The sequence below is a fragment of the Phlebotomus papatasi genome, chromosome 2, assembly GCF_024763615.1.
Source record: "Phlebotomus papatasi isolate M1 chromosome 2, Ppap_2.1, whole genome shotgun sequence".
Classification (NCBI taxonomy): Eukaryota; Metazoa; Arthropoda; class Insecta; order Diptera; family Psychodidae; genus Phlebotomus; species Phlebotomus papatasi.
Window position 1 is genome coordinate 61,187,697 of NC_077223.1, and position 21,687 is coordinate 61,209,383.

Consider the following 21,687-nt stretch of genomic DNA (forward strand, 5'->3'; position numbering starts at 1 on the left):
ATCTAATTCTATTTATATTTTTTTCCAACTTGATTTTTATGCTCGACTTTTTTTTGTGTGGGAAATCTCTTCCATCGAAATGGAATTTTTGGGAATTATTTACTTTGTTGGACTCTTGACATTGCCAAAGTCACAAAATTTCCGCGATCGTGAAGATTTACTTTATCAATGATCGCGATCATGTCCAATGACATTTTGCATTTTGTTTTCTTATTAGTTTTTGTTTTGCCTTAAACTTACGTTATGACTGTCTATTACTCAAAAGGTGTCTTGCCTTAACTTCGATATCACAATTGCCATGAAAACAGGCGAAGATGATCGCACTTGATCGCGATCTATTCTCACGTATTGTGGCGTCTTTGACGAGATGCTGCCACATTCGAGCTGGATGTATGATGAACTCCGCTCTTGCGACGTTTCCTCTTTGAATCCCGCTGGAAAGATACGTTTCCAGGATCATCAGCAAGCTGTGGGTACTTGTGGATACTGTGAATGTCTGTCCCAATATATCCATCCACATCTCCATGGGAGATCAGTTCTTCCTTCTCTTCTTCAGTCCAATCACCACGGCCCTGGAATCCAGCTGCCACTAGCTGTTTTTCCAGTTCCCACGCTCTCTCTACGGCCCTCTTGTGAGCATGTTTGAGAATTCTATGACGCTCCTGATCCGGATCCACTCCGTATTTGATGATCACCACAGCATCTGGTCCATGCAATCGAAGTTCTTTGGCTGCTGTTCCACTACCATGGTCATTTATCTCATGCGTTGTCGTGTTGAACATACCTCCCAATCGCTTAAGCTCTTCCATGTCGTCTCGAAGTTTCAGGACATTATCCTTGACAAAGTAGAAAACATCCTGATCGTGGATACTAAAGTGAAGATCGAGGAAGAAGCTGTTGTTGAATACTGATGAGACCACATCCTGAACAACACTATTGGAGCCGTCTACAACACTAACTAGAGCTCGACCACCAATGCTAGATATCAGTACACCTTCTCCGAACACCCCGCGACGGTAGGCTACTCGTGGCAGCAAGTTCCTGGTCTTCAGTTCCATTTTGAGAAGGGGTTTGGGCACAAAACCAAAATCGGAGAATTTCTCGTCAATCTGAAAACGAAGAAGGATCAAATCAGATATTCCCTAATTTGAAGCGATGACAACTTATAGCATAGTGTACTACGGAAGCTAGAGCTTACCTTCTCAACAATACATTGAAGTCCCGACATAACTCCAAAGTCTGGAGCTAGAAGTGGAGATTTGATAGTAGCCTGAGGAATATGTACCATATCTCTGGTATACTTGGATCCCTGGATTGCTTTCAAATCGTACCCAAACAGCTTCAACCAAGACTTGATGTCAGTCATGTACCGCATAGGTTCCTTGGGATTAATTGGATCGTTGTTATGGAATCTGTAGATGAAGACGTCGGTGGGTAGACTCATCTCCGTTGCTAATGGTTCCCATAATGGAGTCATCCATTGACCCACAGTAGGATCATACAGGCGGTTCTCAACATAAACCAATCTTGTGTTAGGATCAAGGATACCTCCATGGAAGTCAATAGGAATAAAGAGACTAGGATTGGAGTCCTTTACGATCCTTCCGAACGGTGTTCTACGGATCTCCTCAATGATGTTACCGTTTGTATCAAAGTAAGCCAAAGGAGAACCATTCTGATCAGTTGCAACGTAGTACCGTTGATCTCCGTTTTCAACTGCGATCAAAAGATCTCTGTCGTCATAGAGGAAGCGATATGTTTTCCCAGTCTTGGGATAGTGAACATGAGTAACGAGATTCGTGTGAGTTGGATGTGCATAGAAGTACTGCGTCACATTGCCTTTCTCATCGTGACTAGCAACAAGTCTGGCTCGATCATCATAGAAGTACCACGTTTGGAATTTATCTCTCTCAAAAGCATGAATCAGTTGTCCTCTATTGTTGTATCTGTACTTCTGCTCACCTCGTCGAACAACATATCCTCTTGCATCATAGCTGTTGAATTCAACATCTCCGACTTGAATAACACGATCCCCAGTATCGTATCCTAAATTAGTTTTATCGCCCTGTTCCAGAACGCCAACAGTATTTCCGTTCTCATCATAAAGGTACTTCCAGTTGTTCGTTCCGATTACTTCCATAACATGTCCATCGGCGTTGTAACTAACTTTGTCCGATGAAGTAACTCTTCCAATTGTGGTCTTATGAGTCTTTATACGGTTTCTCTTGTCGTAATCTAGTTCCAATCGATAGACGTCAGCTGTCTTAACGTTGATCAAGACACTCTTAACTCTACCATGGTCATCAAAGTCAGTTATCATTATATACTGCTTAGCAGAGTCTTGTATCACAGTTCTGTTGAAAGCGTTGCTCGTAATCTTGAGGTCACTAACTGATTCTAAACTTCCCAAGTTCTGACTGTACTTGAACCTAGTCATTGGAAGATCCTTCTCATCAATATCCATTTCAATTCCATTAAGCCTTGCATTGCCATCATACTGATACTTGAAGTGTGCAGCAGCCAAGCCACTTTTGGATCCGAACTTAATCTTCTCTTCTTTGACAATTCCAGCGTGATATTTGAATTCTCGTTTGAATTCAAATCCAGGATCTAATACATCTACGGATTTGACGAGACTAGACGCTTCCTGATAAGTATAGTGGGTTGACGATAGGCCGGCCAAGACAGTTTCTAATCTTCCAGCAGTGTCATAAACAAATGCAACCTTCCCGGATTGATGTGGATGAATCTTAGCTAGAATTTGACCCTCATCGTTGTACAAGATTTCAAATGGATGACGATTTATCGGTGAGAAATACTGGTATTTGAAAAAGCCAAGCGACGTCTGTAGTGAAAATGAGTGAATATGTCCTCGAGGCGTTGTCAGTGACTGCAAAGCTCCGGCATCATCGTATTGTAGGAGATAGTCAGATCGCCTAGGAGTTGTTACTTTGAGGGGAAGACTGCTGAACATATCTTTGAAACTGTAAACGATCGACGACTGATCTCCGTATTTGATCTCGTTAAGACGACCAGAGCGATCGAAAGTATATGACTCTTGCAGATCTCCCCATTTCCAGGAAGTTAACCTCCCAAAGCGATCGTACTCCAAGTCAACATCTGCGTATTCTCCAGACTGGGGTTTGAAAGATGTAGGCCTAGCACTTCTGTCATAGGTAACGTTCAGAAGCTCAGTTTTTTCATCTACCATTGCTACAACAGATTGAGTATCTCTGTCGTATTCGAGTGTGAGAACGTTTTCGCCATTGACACGTAGTTTTCTTCCTATTTGAGCAACTGGACGTTGATTTTTGCCTTTTCCTTGGACTCTTCGAATGAAGTATCTCCATTCAAAGCGATTGGCAAGGTCTCCACCAATCTCAGTTCTCTGCTTAGCCGGAACAGGGTAGCTTTCGCCCAATAGAGGATCAATTTCAGCTAGAATACTATACGGAACAGATTCCATGCTAACAGAATGACCCCATTGAGTTGTGCTGGAAGTTCCTCCATCAACAAGAACTGTTGTCTTGGTCTCAGCCTCTCCAACTCTGGTCACAACGCTTGAACCTTGAATCAACATAGATACTTCCCGCTGACTATTCTCAGTTACTTTTATTGTAGCTCCTTTAACACTGAGGTCGAAAGTGAGATCAATCACTTTTCCAGTTGGAGTCACAGCTGAGGTCAAGCGACCAAACTCATCATAATTGTAAACATAGGACCTTCCTGTAGAATCAAGTTTTGTCTTGAGCAACCCAGTTGTTCCATGGTATTCAAACGTAACGTTGTAGTTATCTGGAGTACTCAATTCATGTAGCATCTTCATCCTGGTCATCCTTAGTCTACATTTTTGACCCTTGGTGTTTTCAATAGAGTTCACTTGGCTTGTGTAGTCCCGCAACAAGAACACTTTGTTACCAGCTGCGTCCGTAACAGTGCTTAACTTCCCATTTGAAGTGTTAACGTTGTAGGTAAAAACGTAGCTAGTCTCACCGGTCAGGATGTTCTTTGTGGCTATATGCTGACCAAATCTGTTGAAGATGTAAATCTCCTGAGTTTCCGGGGAGTAGATCTCATACTCTCTGGAAGCACTAGTTTCTGGAATGCTGGAGATGACTGATCGAATTCTGTAATTAGCTTGATCAGCGATGTGAACGTGCCCATCAGGAGTGCAAGCCAAAGCAGAAATTGTGTTGAACTTGGCACTTGTAGCTAGATAGTGGTCAGCTTCGTAGCAATCACATCCTCTTTCCAAGCAGTTGCACTTCGATTCTGCACCTGCAAATGGAGCGATCTTCCCATCTGTACCGATGACTCGTATCCTATTTATCCTCTGAGAATCACTCTCTGCTACAAACAAGTCTCCTGTTGGCCCGAAGGCTAGGCTTTGTGGCATCACCAGAGTGGCATGGGATGCAAGATCGCTGTCGTAGGTTGCTATTGTAGAAGCACAGTGAAGAGGACGACCAGCAATGACTCTAACTCTTCCATCAGGAGCCATCCTCAGGATCATGTGGTCATCAATGATGTGCAGAGTATCATCCAAAGGATTTACAGCTAACTCCGTAGGCCACCTTAAGTGCATCTCTTCGAGCTTCAGTGTTCCTTCACAGGGTACAGGTTTCCAATGAGATTTATGCATATGATTTCCGATCAACGTAGTAACAATTCCATCTCTGTCAACCATTCTAATGTTCGTTCCATCAGCAAAGTACAAGATGTTCGTTGATGAGATTGCTATGCCTTTGGGGTAGGCCAGTTTAGCGTCTTTAGCCAAGGCACCATCTCCACAGTGAGCTTCATCCCCTGGTAGGCACCGTTCTCCTGAACCAACGATAGGCTCCCAGTTGTGTTCGGGGTTAGAGAAATCATCAACATTCTTAACTTTTATAATTTGATGAGATTCAGGATCAGAAATATACAGGGATCCATCCAAAGGACTTAGAGCCATGTGATATCGGTATGAGACTCTGGTAGCATTCAGCTTCACTACAGTTCTGACAGTTCCATCTGTTCGGACACGACGGATGTAGTTGAAGTCTCCGACAAATAGACTTCCATCAGCCGCTGCGGCTAAAGCAACTGGAGCTAGAAGACGTTGCTTCGAAGCTGAACCTTCACAGTCTGAACAATCCAAGGGACGTTGGTGACCATCACCCATTGTAGTAAGGATTACTCTAGGCTTGTGTTTCAGATAAATATTGCTTCCATCTCCTTTCTGAAGGATTCCTTCGTGGAAATTGTATCTGAAATTGGAGAAAGGCCGTTAGATTACTAAGTTTTAGTTGTTTGGAAAATCATTTTTACCTATGGTGAATATCCAAATTCCATCCTCCAACTTCTGAGATCGTCATATCATGGCCGCTTAGCTTGGTAGTCTGTACTTCCCAGATTATATCCTTGCAGTCTGAGTACTGATAGCCAACTTTAACAATGGCAGTGGTTACTCCATAAACTCTCTGTCTGTAGATATTAAGTCTGTTCCAGGAATACGTATGTTTGATACCAGGATCAGCTTCAAATACTCTTTCAAACAATATTCCCTCAATTGTAATTTTCAAGTGGATCAAACTAAGTGTAGCGGGAATCGTGTCGGGAGTAAGTTGAAGTTTAATTGTGGACTGATATCCAGCAGCTCTAGAGCTGTGGTAGACCAGATTTAGTCCAGTTCCTGGGATCTGCAGAGATTCCTGAACCACTTGAGACTCTGCTAAGATGGCGCTACGATCGGGACAGGCTCCCTGGAATCCATGTTTCCAAGTAGCTAATACCACAGGCTTCATAGTATCATAGTCGTGGGAGAAGCACGTATGCGTGATACTGGTAGCAGCTTTGTCTTCTTGAGTAGACATGACAACAGTATCGATGATTACGACTTCATTCCAGGGCACTTGAACAATTCTAGTTTGTGGTCTGAAGGGTGATCTACCGAATTGAAGGGTCACTGCTCCACCGCCATTCACCATTAGATCGAACCATCCATCATCACGAGTTAGAGTAAAGCCTTCTAGGGGAGTAGATGTGCTCACGCGCACCCCAACTAGACCCATGTTCAGTGACGTAACCACACGCCCTCGAATAACAGCGGAACGACTGAAAAAGCATACAAGGAAGTCTCGTGAGTTATCCATCAAGATGGCGATGTAACAGTATATTCAAAAAAGAAAAAAAAAATAATAAAAATAATGCTACAAGAAGCATTCTCAAGGACAAGTATACACTTTATTTCTTTTACAAAACCACGGTAGTTTTTTTCAAAATATGCTTTTTCTTTGTTATTAATTTTATATACTATTTTAACCAGTTTTGCTTTAGAAAAGATAATAGAAAATAAATTAATATTTAAAATTTTAGGTTTTATTTACATTATATACATATAGTTCATTGTTATTTAAATTACTTAAACTAAGTACTATAATAACTATCATAATTATTTGTAAATGAAGAAGAGTGGGTTAGTTCTAGTTCTCTCACTCAGTTAACATAAATTGTTTCGAAAATATATTTAAAAATAAAAATTTTTATGTTGTGTTACCAAATAAGAGCAATTTTTTATTGTTTCTTATAAGTTGGACGTAAAAAAAGTATTTGATAAAGGACAATTGGCAAAAGTGGTCTATGGTGGGACCACCAATGAGATCTATATCATTGAATAGGCCATGGTATAGATAACAACTTTCGTTCCGGGAACAAAGTTCTAAACCATGGAGGAAAAGTTCTAAGTACTAGTAAATTCAAAGTTCTAGTATAAGTCTTTAGAATGCATAACATGCCTAGAAGGACACTGAAACATGATGGCTCAAGGTCTAAACTTTAAACCTTATATCTCAGAGATTTATCAACCGAATTAGATCACTGAATACTCAATCGAAAGTTCTCGAAAAATCTTGCAAAATGACGGTATAGATAAGTTCACAAGTCGACCGGAAGGGGCGCTCCAAGTTAACAAAGTTTTCAATTAACAATAAATGTGTTAAGTTTCGAAAGTATTCAACCGATTTTAATGATCTTATAATATGTGTGTCTGATACTTTTAATTACTTTTAGTTATTTTTCTAACTGTGATTTATTTATTTTTTTATTTACTTTCTTTTGAAATCGAAATCAGATTTTATGTGACTGAATAGCCTTTCATAAACCTTGTTCCCATACCGAGTTTCAGCTTTCTACTTTTTCTCAGAGAGGAGCTATAGTGGAAAAAGTCCTCATTTTGTATGGGGACTGCTGGAACAAGTACCGGAGGGAAACATATATATGAACGGTTAAAGAGCCTTCTATTGCCCTTGATCCTATACCAAGTTTCTGATTTCTACTTCTTTTCATAGAGGAGTTATAGTGAAAAAAGTCATTATTTTATATTGAGGTTACAAGAAGGAGTGGAGTGAGGAGGAGCCTTTATACATGTTTAAGGAACCTTTCATAAACCTTGATCCCATACCAAGTTTCATACTTGGTATGGGAATAAGTCTACTGGAAGGAGGGGTGGGCGAGAGGGTAGTAGTCATGGGTAAATAAGCTTAAGTCATATATTGACTCCATACCGAATTTCATGAAGATCCCTTTAGCTGATGTTGAGTAATTCGATGTCAAAATAGTATTTTTCGAAAGGATAAATGCGTTTTTACCAGGACTCCCGGCGAATATCGTCCTGGGTCTCGGTAGTTTTTCATCTTACACCGTTACCTATAAAATGCACCTCGTCCCATCTGTGGTCGCCACATAGACCAACTCCCATACATTTTTGCCCAATGTCCTTTCTCATGTTTCCGAAACTACTAACATAAACGACAGATAAGAAAAAAAATAGAACTATATCTCGCTATCCTTCAAGATTCATCAAATACGTGTTCACAAACCAAAATTTATTAGGTTTATTTTGTAAATATGTGTATGAAATTGGATGTATGAATGAGCAAGACAACTAAATTCTTTTTAGACTATTGATTGAAGGCCTCTACACATTGGGAGAAATTTTCGTCAATAATTGCTTTTTTAAGAAAATCGGTTGCACTAAGAAACGTCAAAATTCTGTCAAGAATGCAATTTTTGATGAAAATTGCTCCCAATGTGTAGAGGTCTTTACGTACAGTAGATTCTCTCAAATTCGGACATTTAGGACCAAAATGTCACCCGAATTTGAAATATTGAGTTTACATACTCATATTTATGGTAAATTTGATAATCATAATTAAACTTGAAAAATTTCAACAAACTTTTTTCAAATTTAACTGCTGCCCAAATTAAAAAGTAGTCCGATCTTAAAAGAGCCGAATTAGCGAGAGTCTACTGTATAATAACTTTTGTTTTGTAAACATGTCTTCAAAACTGCCTACTAGAGTGAGAGAGATGAATAGAATTAGTTTTCACTCTGCTCTTATTGAAATACCAAATGTAGGATTACAAAACAAAGGTTATTGTTTGCTTATAATGCCCAACTCACAATAACTTTTGATTTATAAACATATTTTTGACACTTTCTAAGAGAGGGAGTGAGATGACTAGATCGAAGATCTCACTCTCTCACTGAAATGTCAAAAACATGTTTACAAAACAAATAATGGTGTAGGCTGAGCGTAAGGCGACTATAGAAATAATTTTACTCATTGAAATGTTCAACACATGTTTACAAAAATTATTCTGTGTTGCTAATATGCTAATATTTTCATGTTGACTACAAATGTATTTACAAAAAACAAAGCCTTTTATATATAAAGTCATAAAAATTGATTTCTCTGAATATTCCTCAAAGAAATACTTCTTGCAGCTCTACATAAAAATAATGAATTTCAGCTAAAATTTGTTGAAACAATTAAACTAACATTTGAAATAAAAACTATATTATTTTCAGACAGTTGATCAACCAATTGTTGGTTTTTAAATATATTTCAATATAGGCAGTCTGTTTTGAGAAGAAACATTTAATCTACAAATAAAAATCCTTCACTCTTTAATCATTGATTGTCCTTTAGAACGTTGTAGAGAATGTAAAATTGCAATAAAATGATAAATAACTCAAGATAAAAGAGATAATACTTGGTGTCACTCAGCAAAACGCAAAAATTGGTGTTAATGACAGTCTTTATTTGGTTAAATAACAACAAAGAACAGAAAGGAACACGTCAGACAAGTTTAGGGATATTAGTTTGGATGTACATGCACAACAGATCAAATCAACAAAGAACTTTGTGATTTCTACACATAATGGAGTAGGTTTTATTTTTGACATTCTGTTTCTCTCTCTTTTGGTATTTATTTGTTGAGACACTTATACTTGTCAAACAAATAATTGACAGAAGAAACAAAAATGCAAGTAGCAATTTTTTTTGAATTCAACAGATACGATAGTTGCAACTGTTTTGCAAACTATCAATATTGCTACTTGGTTTTATCAAAACAAACAAAAACACGATGTCTGTTTCACAAATTTAATTGTCACTTTTGAGATTTTGTTTGACAGAAATAAAACACAATAAAACAAAGAAAACTCACTCTAAAAAATGTCTCTCTAATGAATTCACGTGATTGTCAGTTTTCGTCTTAACACTTTTTGCTTACCTTGCATTGAAATAATTCCAAAAGAAGCTGCTCGACCAGAAAAAAGCAAAGGATTCGTGTTAGAACATTAATATGACGTGAACTAAGTTAAATTTTGAAAGGGGAATATGGGTTACAGATTCTTTCATTTAAACAAAAAAAATGATACCATTTGTAAACCCCATGCTTTTGCCAATTTATAGGTTAGAAAATGATATAGGTTAGAAAATTAGTCGTTACAAATTTCAATTAGATAACTTAGTTGTGTTGTAGTGTTTTTTCTAGTCTTTTTTTTTTAAATCGTCTCATCACCTCTATTTCTTTTTTTGTTGTCGTTTTTATATATTGCTTAGTAAAAATGCGAATAGTATGTGACAATATTGATAAATTGACACAAATTTCGCTGACTATCAATGGCAATCGATGGCAATTTATCAAGTTTGTGGAGTGTTTTTGTTGTGTAAAAAAAAAACAATATTTTCCACTGAATGCACTTTTAAATGAAAAGAGTTGGGATGAACAAAGAGTGGAACAATGAGGAAAATGATAGTGAGGCATAACATAAAAAATTAATTGAAAAAAAATCATAATAATAAAAAATCGTGAGCATTTCATAATTTGGGAAAATGTTGGTCAAATATTGGTCAAAAAGTGGTTGGTGAATAATGCAGAGAGAACATTTAACAGATGGCAGATTAGCACAGGAACAATACACGGGGGCACAACAGATTCTTCCAGACTTATATATGTAATGTGTGGTGGCCAAAAAAAAACAAAAAAGAATGTCCAAAAATAATAGAATTGTTGCACATGGAAATGAGAGACCAAAAAAAAAAAGAAACCGAATAAATTAACATGAAAATCAATAACTCATACAACATGTAGAGTCTGCGGAAAAATTCACATTGATAACTTCTGCAAAAAAAAGTTTTGGACAATTGCACTTTCCCTAATACCTCCTTTCATTTATGCCCTTTGGCCAAAATCTGGTTCACCTACCTTTCGTTGAAAGTTTCCAACCTCGCGTAGTTCTGCAAACTACCCTCGTCGATGATGAACTTCATTCGTTCGAAAAAGCTCGCTGTTATGGCCGGTGGTTGCTTCCTTAGCAAGATATCGATGGGTTTTGGTGCTGAAACGCACAATTGACTTGTTCGACATTCGTGGCTCAAGCAACATTCGGGATCTTCACAGTCAACCAGACCATCTACGGAAGAAAGTTAGGTTAGAATATGGTAAATAGAAGGATTACCGAATAAGTTAACCTTTGTCATTGTCTTTGTTGTCGTTGCAATCTTGTTCCAGTGGAACTGCACAGTCAGGACCATCCCAGCCCTCAAAGCACCGGCATTCCCATGAATTCTCGGTACCAACTCGGCACTGACCATGGGTAGAACACCTGCAAAAAAAGAAAGGTTATGTTGTACAAAACTATTTATAACCAACTTTTAACTTTAAATTATTTTTCCAAATAATGTAATTTTAGGTTATGCACTTTCATTTTTGGAGTTACTTATAAAATTAGTTTAACAAAATTGTTGGTTTTCAAAAACCGAAACGCTCAAGTAGAAAATTCCATCACAAGTTGTGCAACCACTTGCAATTCTAACCTTATCAATTTGGCATTAAAATTGCTCTATAAATTCAAACTGTAAGCAAATTGCAGAAAATAAAGCAGATTTCTTCGTAATATCGCATAAAATCAATTACAAATCATAAAAAAATTCAATAGCCCAAAAGTCAATTCCATATAAAATGTCTTTCATCCAAATTATCTTTGCTATTTCACATATCGTTTTTTGAAATTATCTGACAACATCTTCAAATTAAATTTAAAATTCTCAATCATATTTTCTCATACTATTTCTTGCTTTTTTTTAACGAATTGAAACGAAGTAATTTGTCCACTATGCACGTGATAATTGAGGAAGCGCTATTGAATTTAGCTTTTGGGCAGCATCGTCTTAATTTGGAGAATGCTAAGATGGGCACGAAATATGAAGATACTCACCCAGAGGGGCATCCCTCGATGGTGCAGTGCTTGCCATTCCAGCCGCTGACGCAGAGGCAGGTACCATTCTTGCACTGTCCATGTTCATTGCACCTCGGGTCACACAATTTCGTGTTGCAGTACTCTCCACCCCAGCCCTCATGGCAGGAGCATGTCTCACCGACGCATCGCCCATGTTGGCCACAGTCCAAGTCACAAAGTTCTAGACATTTTAAAAGAGGAGAATTGAGACAACTTATTGAGATAACTCTCTGAGACTAATTAAATTATCGTGAAATTATCATTTGACATAAAATGGTTGTTTTTAAAATTCGATATTAAAAATTTTATGATGTCAACAGAAGTTAGGAGGAATGATTGAACAGCTCACTGGCATCTCATACACAAAAACAATTTTTTGATTCTAAAATAATTTATTCTCTACAGCCAAAGGGGTGGCAAAGCGTCCGAGGCTTTGCGAGCTATTCGAACTCCCGAGAAAGAGCTCTACCTTATATTTCTTTTCGCATATCTTTCTGGTGCATATAAAATTATTGTCGAATTTAATTTGTCTTTAAATCACCACAAAATCATCTTGAAGTTGAAAATTGTTCAAGAGGAGGCTTTCAAAAAAATCATTAATCTTTTAATTAATTAATTATTGACCAAAGAAGATGAAAATTAGGCTTTTGACCTTCAATAATTCAAGATGGCGATTTTTCCGGTGAAAGGTGTCTAAGTACGAAATGTTCAGCTGGACTACCTCCAAAACATTTCCAAAAATGAACGAAATCGCCAGTGCCAATTTTTTGCAAAGTTAGAAAAACCTCATTTGTGACCTATTATTGGGGGATAGGGAACACATGAAAGGGGTGGGGGAAAAACTAAAGAGGTTAAGTTCGAGATAATGTCATTTGAGGAGGGGTCATTGAAGACCGGATTTAAATTTTATATGGGTCAAAAGACTGAAAAAGTGCGAAAAACAGTATTTTTAAAATAGAGCTATTTCCGTTACTTTCCCGATCCATTACCGATTGTGACCTCGATTGTGACCGATGCAGTCGGGTTCAAAATCAAAAGATCTTTCAAAAAAGTCCAAATTTAACCAAATCCGTTGAAAATTAGGCCCTCCAGGTTGGTTGACCTTTGACCTTGAATAATTCAAGATGGCGATTTTTACGGTGATAGGTGTCGAAGGACAAAATGTTCGGTTGGACTATCTCCAAAAACATATCCAAAAATAAACGAAATCGGCAAGGCCAATTTTTTGCAAAGTTAAAAAAACATGTTTTTCGAGGGTTAGAAGGGGTGGGGTGGGGGTAATTTGGGTATGTTAGTTCGATAGAGAATATTGACTTATGGGGGTGTCACTGAAGACCGAAAGTCAAGAGATTTGGCAGCTAGGATGGAGAGAAGTTGAAAAAAAAACACGATTGTTAAAACTGCTCTCTCGGAGTTCGAGCAGTTAAAAATGGTATTAATTTTTGGATCTACCGTTTACGTTACCCACTGGTCTTTATAGATCACTTTAGAGATCGAAGCATGGGGAGTTTTCCTCCACAAAATCAAGAAATCCAAGTGCGTCTTGTGAAGCTTGGTGGGGGCTATCAAGATTAGTTCAGTATGTCTAAGCTCTAATGATACAAAATCATCAGAATAGAGTAGGAGATTTCGTTAAAAAAAAGATCTCTTTTTCGTACTGCAACGTTTAAGTTAGTCAAATACATTTTTTTTATTTAGGGATCCATCTCGATTGCCCTATTCAAATACTTTTGTACATTTTATAAATAATTAGGACAAAACGGTAAGAGATTTTCATGTAATCGACTTGACAGAACCTCTACATGCAATGCAATTTTTGGATTTTTCGCTACTTCGCGATCAAATCGATCTTCATCACTTCTGTTATTATGTTTATTATGTGTTATTAAAGTTTTTAAGCTTATTTATTTTCAAATGAAAAAAAATGGAACTAATTGTTCCACAGGAAAATCGAAAATTTAAAAAGTAAAAAAGGTTACAATTAATTATATATGTTGTAGATTCTAAATTTGAATTTAAATAATTATGGGGGTCAGCTTTTATAGTTTAGAGTTTTATGGTTAGGAGTTGTCAGATAGAAAAGAAGCGTAGAAGTGTCAGTTTTTAGAGGGAATTCTGCTGCAAAGGACGCTAAGAGATTGATTGCAGAAATTGAAAGATTTTGATAGAAATAGAGACAAGGATTCCTGAAGGACGAACACGAGTAGGATTGATCTTTGAAAAGTTGATGAAAAGAATTACCTGGCAATTAGAATAAAAAAAGTGAGCAGAAATTAAGGGAGATTTAAGAAAGCTCCTTTGAACGCTCAGATCGCATTTCATTTCGCATTTCGCACCCGTCCCGATTCTTTTTGATCACATAGACTTTGATACGGTATTATTTGAAGAATAAAGAATATTTCAGATAGAATAATTTGACAAGAACAATATACTAACACTATGATCTATCGACTATACGTTCGTCCGATTAGCCGGTCTTATTTTGGCAGTACGCTATTTTCGGAATTAGGAATGCCCAAAATAAGTAGGAGAAGATCAGCTTCGAACGATGAAAATTTCATACCACTTGAGCCTTTCTTATGTTCCTTAATATTAATTAAAAGGAACATGTTTAATAACCCATGGTCTCTTGCAGGAAATGTGAGGCATTGGACTAGCTATTAAAATATTATATATAGGTATGTTGCCATGGCTCACACTTATTAATAAATATTGAAAAAATAAATTAATAACAAACTTCCTAAATCCAAAGCATCATCGAATTCCTCTGTCCTATATATACATATATAAGATCGATCAGAGGTTGTTGACCGGATTACATACAATAATATCTGTAAATTATTAAAAAAAATAGAAGGCTAACGCGCGTAAATAATAAAGAATGCCCTATTCAATGTAACCTATTTAAAGTAATTTAATGTTTTTTAGAATCAATTTTGCATTACCTTTTGAGCAATCATCTCCACTCCATTTGGCATCACAATTGCAAACTTGAGTGTCGAGATTGAAGGTACCGTGTCCAGTGCAATCAGGTAGGCACTGCAGTGCATCCTTGTCCATTGTACCGCAATCTAGGCCCTTCCAGCCCTTCTTGCAAATGCATGTTCCATCTGCGCAGAAGCCATGACCGGAGCACGTGGGGTGCGGACAGTCCACTGCACAAAAAAAAAAAAAGAAATCGCGAAAAGTTGAGGAATTTTTCAAAATGGAAAAAACTTAATAAAAGCTGAATGTACCTTCTTCGCAGAACTTTCCCTTGTATCCACGCACGCATTGGCACTTTCCACTCACGCAGTGTCCATGTCCATTGCAGTCGGGAATTTCACATTCATCATGCCGAAGGGAGCATTCTTTGCCCTTCCAACCAGGATTGCATTGACACTCGCCATTGATGTACTCACCACGCTGGGAGCAGAGCACCGGACAAACACCTGCAAATGGTTTTAAGAGAAGTATTTGAGTCCAATCCATTCGCCATGGTTGAAATCGAGAGGCAATTAATGTCCCGGGGAGGCATTTAACAGTCACAGAGATTGAAGAGATTTCGAAGGAATTCTTGCATCATTTGATTAAGGGTTATTTAGGGGGGTCTTTTGATATATATTTTTCGACAGGTGATGGATGGGAGATCATTTGAATTGAGGGAACTCCATGTGAAACTTCCTGAACACACGTTCCTTTGATGTTTTTTTCTGTTTTTATATATACTTCTTTGATAAAACCGATGAATCATTTTATCATTTTGAAGCTGTTAAAAGGGTATGCATTAGATTCTTTTAAAACAATCGATAAAAAAGGTTTTTGCATGTGGAGCAAGGGGTAACTTATTTCCATTTTTACTGACCACATAAGTTTCTGGTTTTCTAAATTTTCTGGTAGGGGGAAGTGGGGCAGCTTTGACATTGGGATTTTTCTCCTATATTTAAGTGGAATTGAGCCATATCATAATGCAATTTAGATTTGTAATCTGTTTGCGCAGCTAAATTATATCACGATAAGGCTCAATTTTATTTAAAAGTCGGTGACAAATTTCAAAGGAGCTTCACTTTCAAAGGTGCCCCACTTCCCCCTACGCAATTTTCTGATTTTTCGTGCTTCGCGATGCAATTTTAGAATTTCTCGGGTTTCGTGATGGGATTTTTGGATGTTTTGTACTTCGTGATGCAATTTTATTTTCAGATTTCCCGTACTTCCTGATATAATTCTTGGGTTTAGTGAAGTGTTCCTCGAATAATTTACAAGGGTTTCTCAATATGAGTTACCCCTTGATGACGATTTTCTTTTTCGTCATCAAAAACGTAAATTTGAATTCACGAGTTCGAGCGTTTCGTAGAGCTGGTACGTTTTACCACCTCTGTTCATCCCTCAATTCTATCAATGTGCAAATAATTTCTAAATATTCTGTAAAAATTCTTCTTACTTCTTCTGCAAAAACTTTAGATTTTCTCCCTTCAGATTGATTTGTTTTTTCTCTGTCCTCAAGAACATTGAGGAAATTTTTCGCAAACTTTCTCTCCACAAACCGCTCTTTTGTACAAGAATGGTTTACTAGAGAAGCTCGTACTTCTTGTATAAATCCCCTAGCATCAATGTTGAGGAGAAATTTAATAAAATGTCCAATGCAAAAATTGTTTTTCTTGCAAAAGTTTACTCGGTAAATATTGCCGCTAAAAGCTCAATGGCAAAAAGTGCTTTTAATGCTTCTTCGCGCACTTCGCCAAGTCAAACATTCTTTAGTGAAGATTCTTTAGCTTTTTCTTCGCACTCGCCGGATGAAATCCACAGCTATTATCCTTTATTAATGCATTCTTTCCTCCCCCATCCTTGTCTTCTACTCTCCAATATTCAATTAGACAAGGAAATGGAACTTTTATGAAGAAAATTCAAGCAATTCTTTCAGACACTTCCGTGCGATTTTCACTAATTTGTCCCATTTTATTTTTCTAAGTTTTTTTTTGAGTGATTGATGAATATACAAATTAGTTTTTTTTTTCTTATTTTTGGAAATAAAATGTCAGAGCAGTCAGAATAAATTATTGTGAATTTGGTTAAAATAGCTTAAATGTCATTAACTTTTAATTTGAATGATATTGTTTCTTTCGTTGAATCTGTCATTTTTTAATTTAAATTTAAAAAAATAACATAAAAAAATAAAAATTTTGTTCTAGTTTTACTTTTTTTTTATTATCAGGCACTAAATACTGCATACCAATCTGTGGTGGGGATTTTTTTTGAATTTATCGAATATGTGACAGCTGTCATCCAGATACCGGACAGCTGGATTTTGGAGAGTTGAGTAAAAACTATTTTTCGTTAAATAACATAATAAAATTCCAATACTTTGTTTTTAATCTTGCTCGGTTATTTTTCTTTTTTTTTTAATTTAATATATTGATATTTTGATCTGTCAAACAAGATATGATCAAAATATATACAAAATACCAATTAAATAAAATTATTATTTTAAGTTTCTTGTTCAACTTCATATATAGATAATGCTGTGGTTCGTTAAATTTATTATTACATTGATATCTTTTACTTCATCTTTGAATCTCTTATTGACATTTCGGCGTTAGTTTTTGTTTCTGTAAATTTGGTGAAAGTGAACGAAAGTCAAATTGTAAGATGACACAATCATCTTAAAGTCAAGTTCTAACATGACACTTGCGTTTTTCGTTAAGTTTTTAGGAACATTTTTTCTAAGGAAAATTAAAGCTTAATGATAAGACATAAAATCGCACACTTACTGTCACTACAATCATCTCCTCCGAATCCAGGATTGCACTGACAATGTCCTAGTAGACACTGTCCATTTCCCGAACATCCATTTGGACAATTCTGAGTCATATCCTCAGCAACAGCAGCATAGAATGTGATTTCTTGCTCATCCCCATCATCATTGTACAATGACACAAACCAGTGACCCGGTTCCATGTATCGGGTAACTTCACGACTCACCGAAGGCTGTTCGTTAAAAATAATCATTTACGTTTGAAAATTTATTGAATTGAAAAGTAGAAGATCTATAACTTACGTGAGCTGCTCGCGTTGTGCGTGCATTGAATCCACTTAAGACTTCTTTGAAGTGGTATTGCGTGTGCGTTGGCAGAGCATTTCGTCGTGCGTAAACGCCGATAGAGGCCCCTCGAGGGATGTTGTAGTCAAACTTAACGTAAGCCGGTTCAGATTGGTAGAATTGCATATTCCAGTAGCCATACGGATCGATGGATTTGGATAGCTTCTGTCCCAAAGATATTTGGGAGAAGGTCGTACCATCTGGTGGGAAGCCTCTTGCGGGAAAAGTACGGGCTCCTATGTAAAATTTTAACACAAATTAAATACATATTGGTTTGGTTAAATTGGAAATTAGTTTTTTAATGAAAGAGGTTAGTTAAGTTATACATGCACTGCAATCAAAATCATTTTAAGACTATCCCTCTAAAAATTGATGAATTCAAGAGAATACCCATTCATACCAATAAACTTGTTTCAAAAAAATGGAAAAAAAAGTCGCAACTATCCCTCAGAAACCATTTGTGAATGTACAACATGAAAAGCGAGAGGAAATTAAAACCCTTTCTGATGAGATTCTCCCTCAATTTCCTTGGCAATATTTTGGTTGGAGATGTATTCAAAGCAACTCGTTTCGAGAACATAAAAGACTGCGGATGCTTTATGGCAAAATCCCTCTGAATTTGTCACTGTGACTTTATTAATAATAAAAATGCCTCTGAATGGAGGATTCCCATGGATATGGCGGGAGCACATTAATAGCATTTTAGTGCAAAAATCAACAGAATAATTGTGTGTTAATGTTGGGGGGCTATAAAATGTGCACAATGAGAAAGCATATTTTATTGCTTGTCACTCCATGCATCGTGAAAATTAATTGCTCTCCACAAAATGTTAGTTGCATTTTGTCGATGATTCATATGGTAGCTTTGTCTGTATTTCGGGACACTTGGGGTGGATAACTAGGCGAATTTTTTGCATAGGAATTTAGAAATTTATCATTTGTGTTTGAAAATTTACATTACAGAAATATGTGAGTCATCATCATGAAGTGACTTTAATTTTTCACTTTGTTGTATATTACTATATTTCGCTAGTTAAACACCCCGCAGCTGTGGTGATAGTATTTTGTCCAGCCCTGTTACCTTCCAAAATCAGAATCGGAATATTTTCCGGACATTTTACTTCATTTTTGAAAACATCTCTGTCAGTGATGACAGTTGTTAAATTTTCTGTCGTGTTTTCTGTGTATTCCGTGGCGCTTCTGTCAGTCGTCATTTGTTCTAGTTCAGTGGTGTCTTCTATTTCTTCTTCAGCTGACCCTAGAATATCCTGGGATTCATTTAGGGAACCTTGTTGTTGTTCTGAACATTGGCATGGACAAGGAGGAGCTGGTGGAAATTTTGGTGGACACACGTCGTCATCATCAATATTGTCAGAAGTGGGATTGGAATCAGAGGTAGAACCTCCTGAGGTGAAATCTGTTCCTGCTGGAACTGATACGTGCAGCATATAAATTGCGTGATTTTGTGTTCCACTTCCTGTATCTGTTCCAATTGATACATTAACTAAGATCCTCTGGGAACCATGATTAATTTTGGAGGAATTTTGTGTCTGATTTGTTAGAGAATCTACAGTTTCGTAAACAGGAGTTGTATCTTGGAGTAGTCTACCATCGGTTGAAAGAGTATGGATTACTACGTTGTCCATTTCTTCGTGGTAAATCATTCTTTCAGATTCTTCTGCAGAGGTTTTGGTTGTTTCATTGCCATCGTCTATCAAATTGATATCGAATTCTGGTTCAACATCATATCTCAGCGGATCATCATTCTGCAAAGTTTCCTCTGTTGTTGGTTCTTCTGTTTCAAAAACCCAACCCCCTGAGGTCTCTGCCTCAGTTCCCAGACTTAAAGTGTCAGTTGTGTAATCATGCACAAAGTCTACATCTAAACCAGCACCAGAAACATCAAAAGGAGCAACAGAAGATTCATGCAAATCACGCCGGACACGCTTTGAGCGTCTCCGAACATTACCTCCAGTTGCACCAGCAGCCGAAATTGCTGTAGATGCTGAGGAACTGGCAGCGTCGTTGCTAGGAGCCATTACTGACGTGATGGGTTTGGTACGACCTGCACTTGAACGATTTGTATCTGAGACAATGCTCTTGGCAACACTTATCTCAGGATTTTCATCCACAACCACTGTGCATTGCTGACAACTCTGATATGACCAACTTAGAACGTTGGACGCTGGAAGGAAAACAAAAACAAAATTTAATTTAAGTTTTCTAAGTTATGTTATTTAGATCATATTCTTTAAGTTTTTTTTTCATACAATTTATGTAACTGTTGAGTTGGAAATATTTCTTATTTTATCTATATATTGTGACAAATTCATTTTGATACTATTCATCATGATCAATTAATGCTGAAGTGCACTGTGAGAAACGGAAGCACGTCCCAACTCCCATGAGGACTTCCCATCCATAGCGTTAGTATCCTAAGGGATTGTCACGTTCTGTCTTCAGTTGAACAAAATGGCATTAATCTTTCTCAATACCTAGCAGTTCATTCAAGATGTGTGCTAATTTGGTGCTGAAGCTGTGAATATTTCAATTATTTCGCAAATATTTCCTCTTGAACATTTCAGAGTGTAGTATGGAGAAAATCACAGATGGAAGAATTCAATAAGACTAAATTTGTCGATATGTGCCAATATTTGTGCTTAGAATTCCCTCTACAAAATTGACAATAATCTGAAATTCTATGGAGGCAACACTAGGAGAAATCACTGAGATATTGACAGAATGTGGAGGAAGCATTGGAGCTCACGGTGTTTGACTTGCACTCAATGACTTTCTCTTGCTATGGATTCTGGCACAGAATGCCAGAGAAACACTACTGGGGTGGTTGCTGGAAAAGCAGAACGAGGACACACAGGCCTGGGAGGGAGGGATGCAATTTTTGTTGAGTGTGAATTTTGTATTGGTGCCAACTTTTCACGTCCTATATTGTACCTGGGGTGGAAATTTCGGTGCATTTGCATTCGTCCTGGGTTTCCATCGAGCATTTAAAGTTGCTCAACTGGCGCATATTTAAGGGCCTTCGTCGTGCAATATGGAAATTTATCAGAATCACTCTACTGGGAATTCTCCTAAAGCGAGAATGGGGAACAACCACCCGTTTCTCCCCTTGAAAGTTCAACTCTATCCCCGATTCCCTGCAGATAAATTTTCGGTTGTTCAGGGCAAAATTTACAGCGGAAGTTTGCTGCAACTTGCCTTTTTTATGTCCGGTGCAAATTTAAAAATTTAATTGGTGGAAATTTTCTTTCCACGCAGACTAGGTAAACCCCTTAGCTTGAAGCTATTTATCGATTTCCATGACTCTTTTCCGTTGATAAAAGACGTAGAGTGGTTTATTTTATTAAATTTGATATTGAATTGGTTGGTAAATTAATGTCTGTGAGAGAATTAGGCAAGCTTTTAAGATGATAATGCAAATATCAGTAATTGACATAGAAATCCATGCTCTTTTTCTAAGTTAAATTCTACATACTGCAAATTAGGTTAAAAGAGAAAAAAAAATTTTTATAAGACAAGTGTTTTATTAGCCAATGACCCTGGACTGGACGGACTGGACCTCGCGAATCCCGTAATGATGACGATATTTTATAACAAAACATCGAAAGAGGGACTTGCGTAAAAGTCTAACATAATTTTTTTGCATAACCTGTGAAATTTGATTAGCAAATTCTATTTCAAATAGGAAATATTGTGCTAGTAAATTTCTCTCTTATTTTGAATATTTGAAATTACATTATAAAATGTGAGGTTATGATGGGTCTAACCTAAAAAATCGATATAAATATATCAACTCAGAAAATTATGTCTTTGGCAGACTTAAAAAATGTGTTTGTCTCTACAAACGGCTTAATGGAAAATGATGGAAATGTGGTTTAACCATTATTTCGAATATAATTACACTAAGCCGTCTTTCGGCTAATCCTCAGGTCTGTAAAGACTCTTAGCTAAAATACACATGAATTGATTAATAGAAATTTAGGCTCATACTATCGCGTTTTCTGAAATACTTAAACACTAAAAAACC

The 21,687-nt window shown here is 37.0% G+C and overlaps 1 protein-coding gene across 1 annotated transcript in view; it reads right to left on the reverse strand.

Annotated features, from left to right (window-relative positions):
• Positions 1–200: 200 nt before the first annotated feature.
• The window catches only part of LOC129801990 (teneurin-m), a 72,888-nt gene continuing 51,401 nt past the window's right edge, over positions 201–21,687 (reverse strand). Inside the window, exons 4-14 of the mRNA XM_055847518.1 lie at positions 19,612–19,827; positions 17,601–17,878; positions 17,314–17,530; positions 14,803–14,997; positions 14,512–14,721; positions 11,546–11,747; positions 10,800–10,933; positions 10,534–10,741; positions 5,308–6,093; positions 1,199–5,246; positions 201–1,109 (exon numbers count right to left, since the gene is read on the reverse strand). Of these exons, the coding sequence (XP_055703493.1) occupies positions 342–1,109; positions 1,199–5,246; positions 5,308–6,093; positions 10,534–10,741; positions 10,800–10,933; positions 11,546–11,747; positions 14,512–14,721; positions 14,803–14,997; positions 17,314–17,530; positions 17,601–17,878; positions 19,612–19,827 (7,262 nt within the window). The 3' untranslated portion in view covers positions 201–341. The remainder of the gene's footprint in view (positions 1,110–1,198; positions 5,247–5,307; positions 6,094–10,533; positions 10,742–10,799; positions 10,934–11,545; positions 11,748–14,511; positions 14,722–14,802; positions 14,998–17,313; positions 17,531–17,600; positions 17,879–19,611; positions 19,828–21,687) is intronic.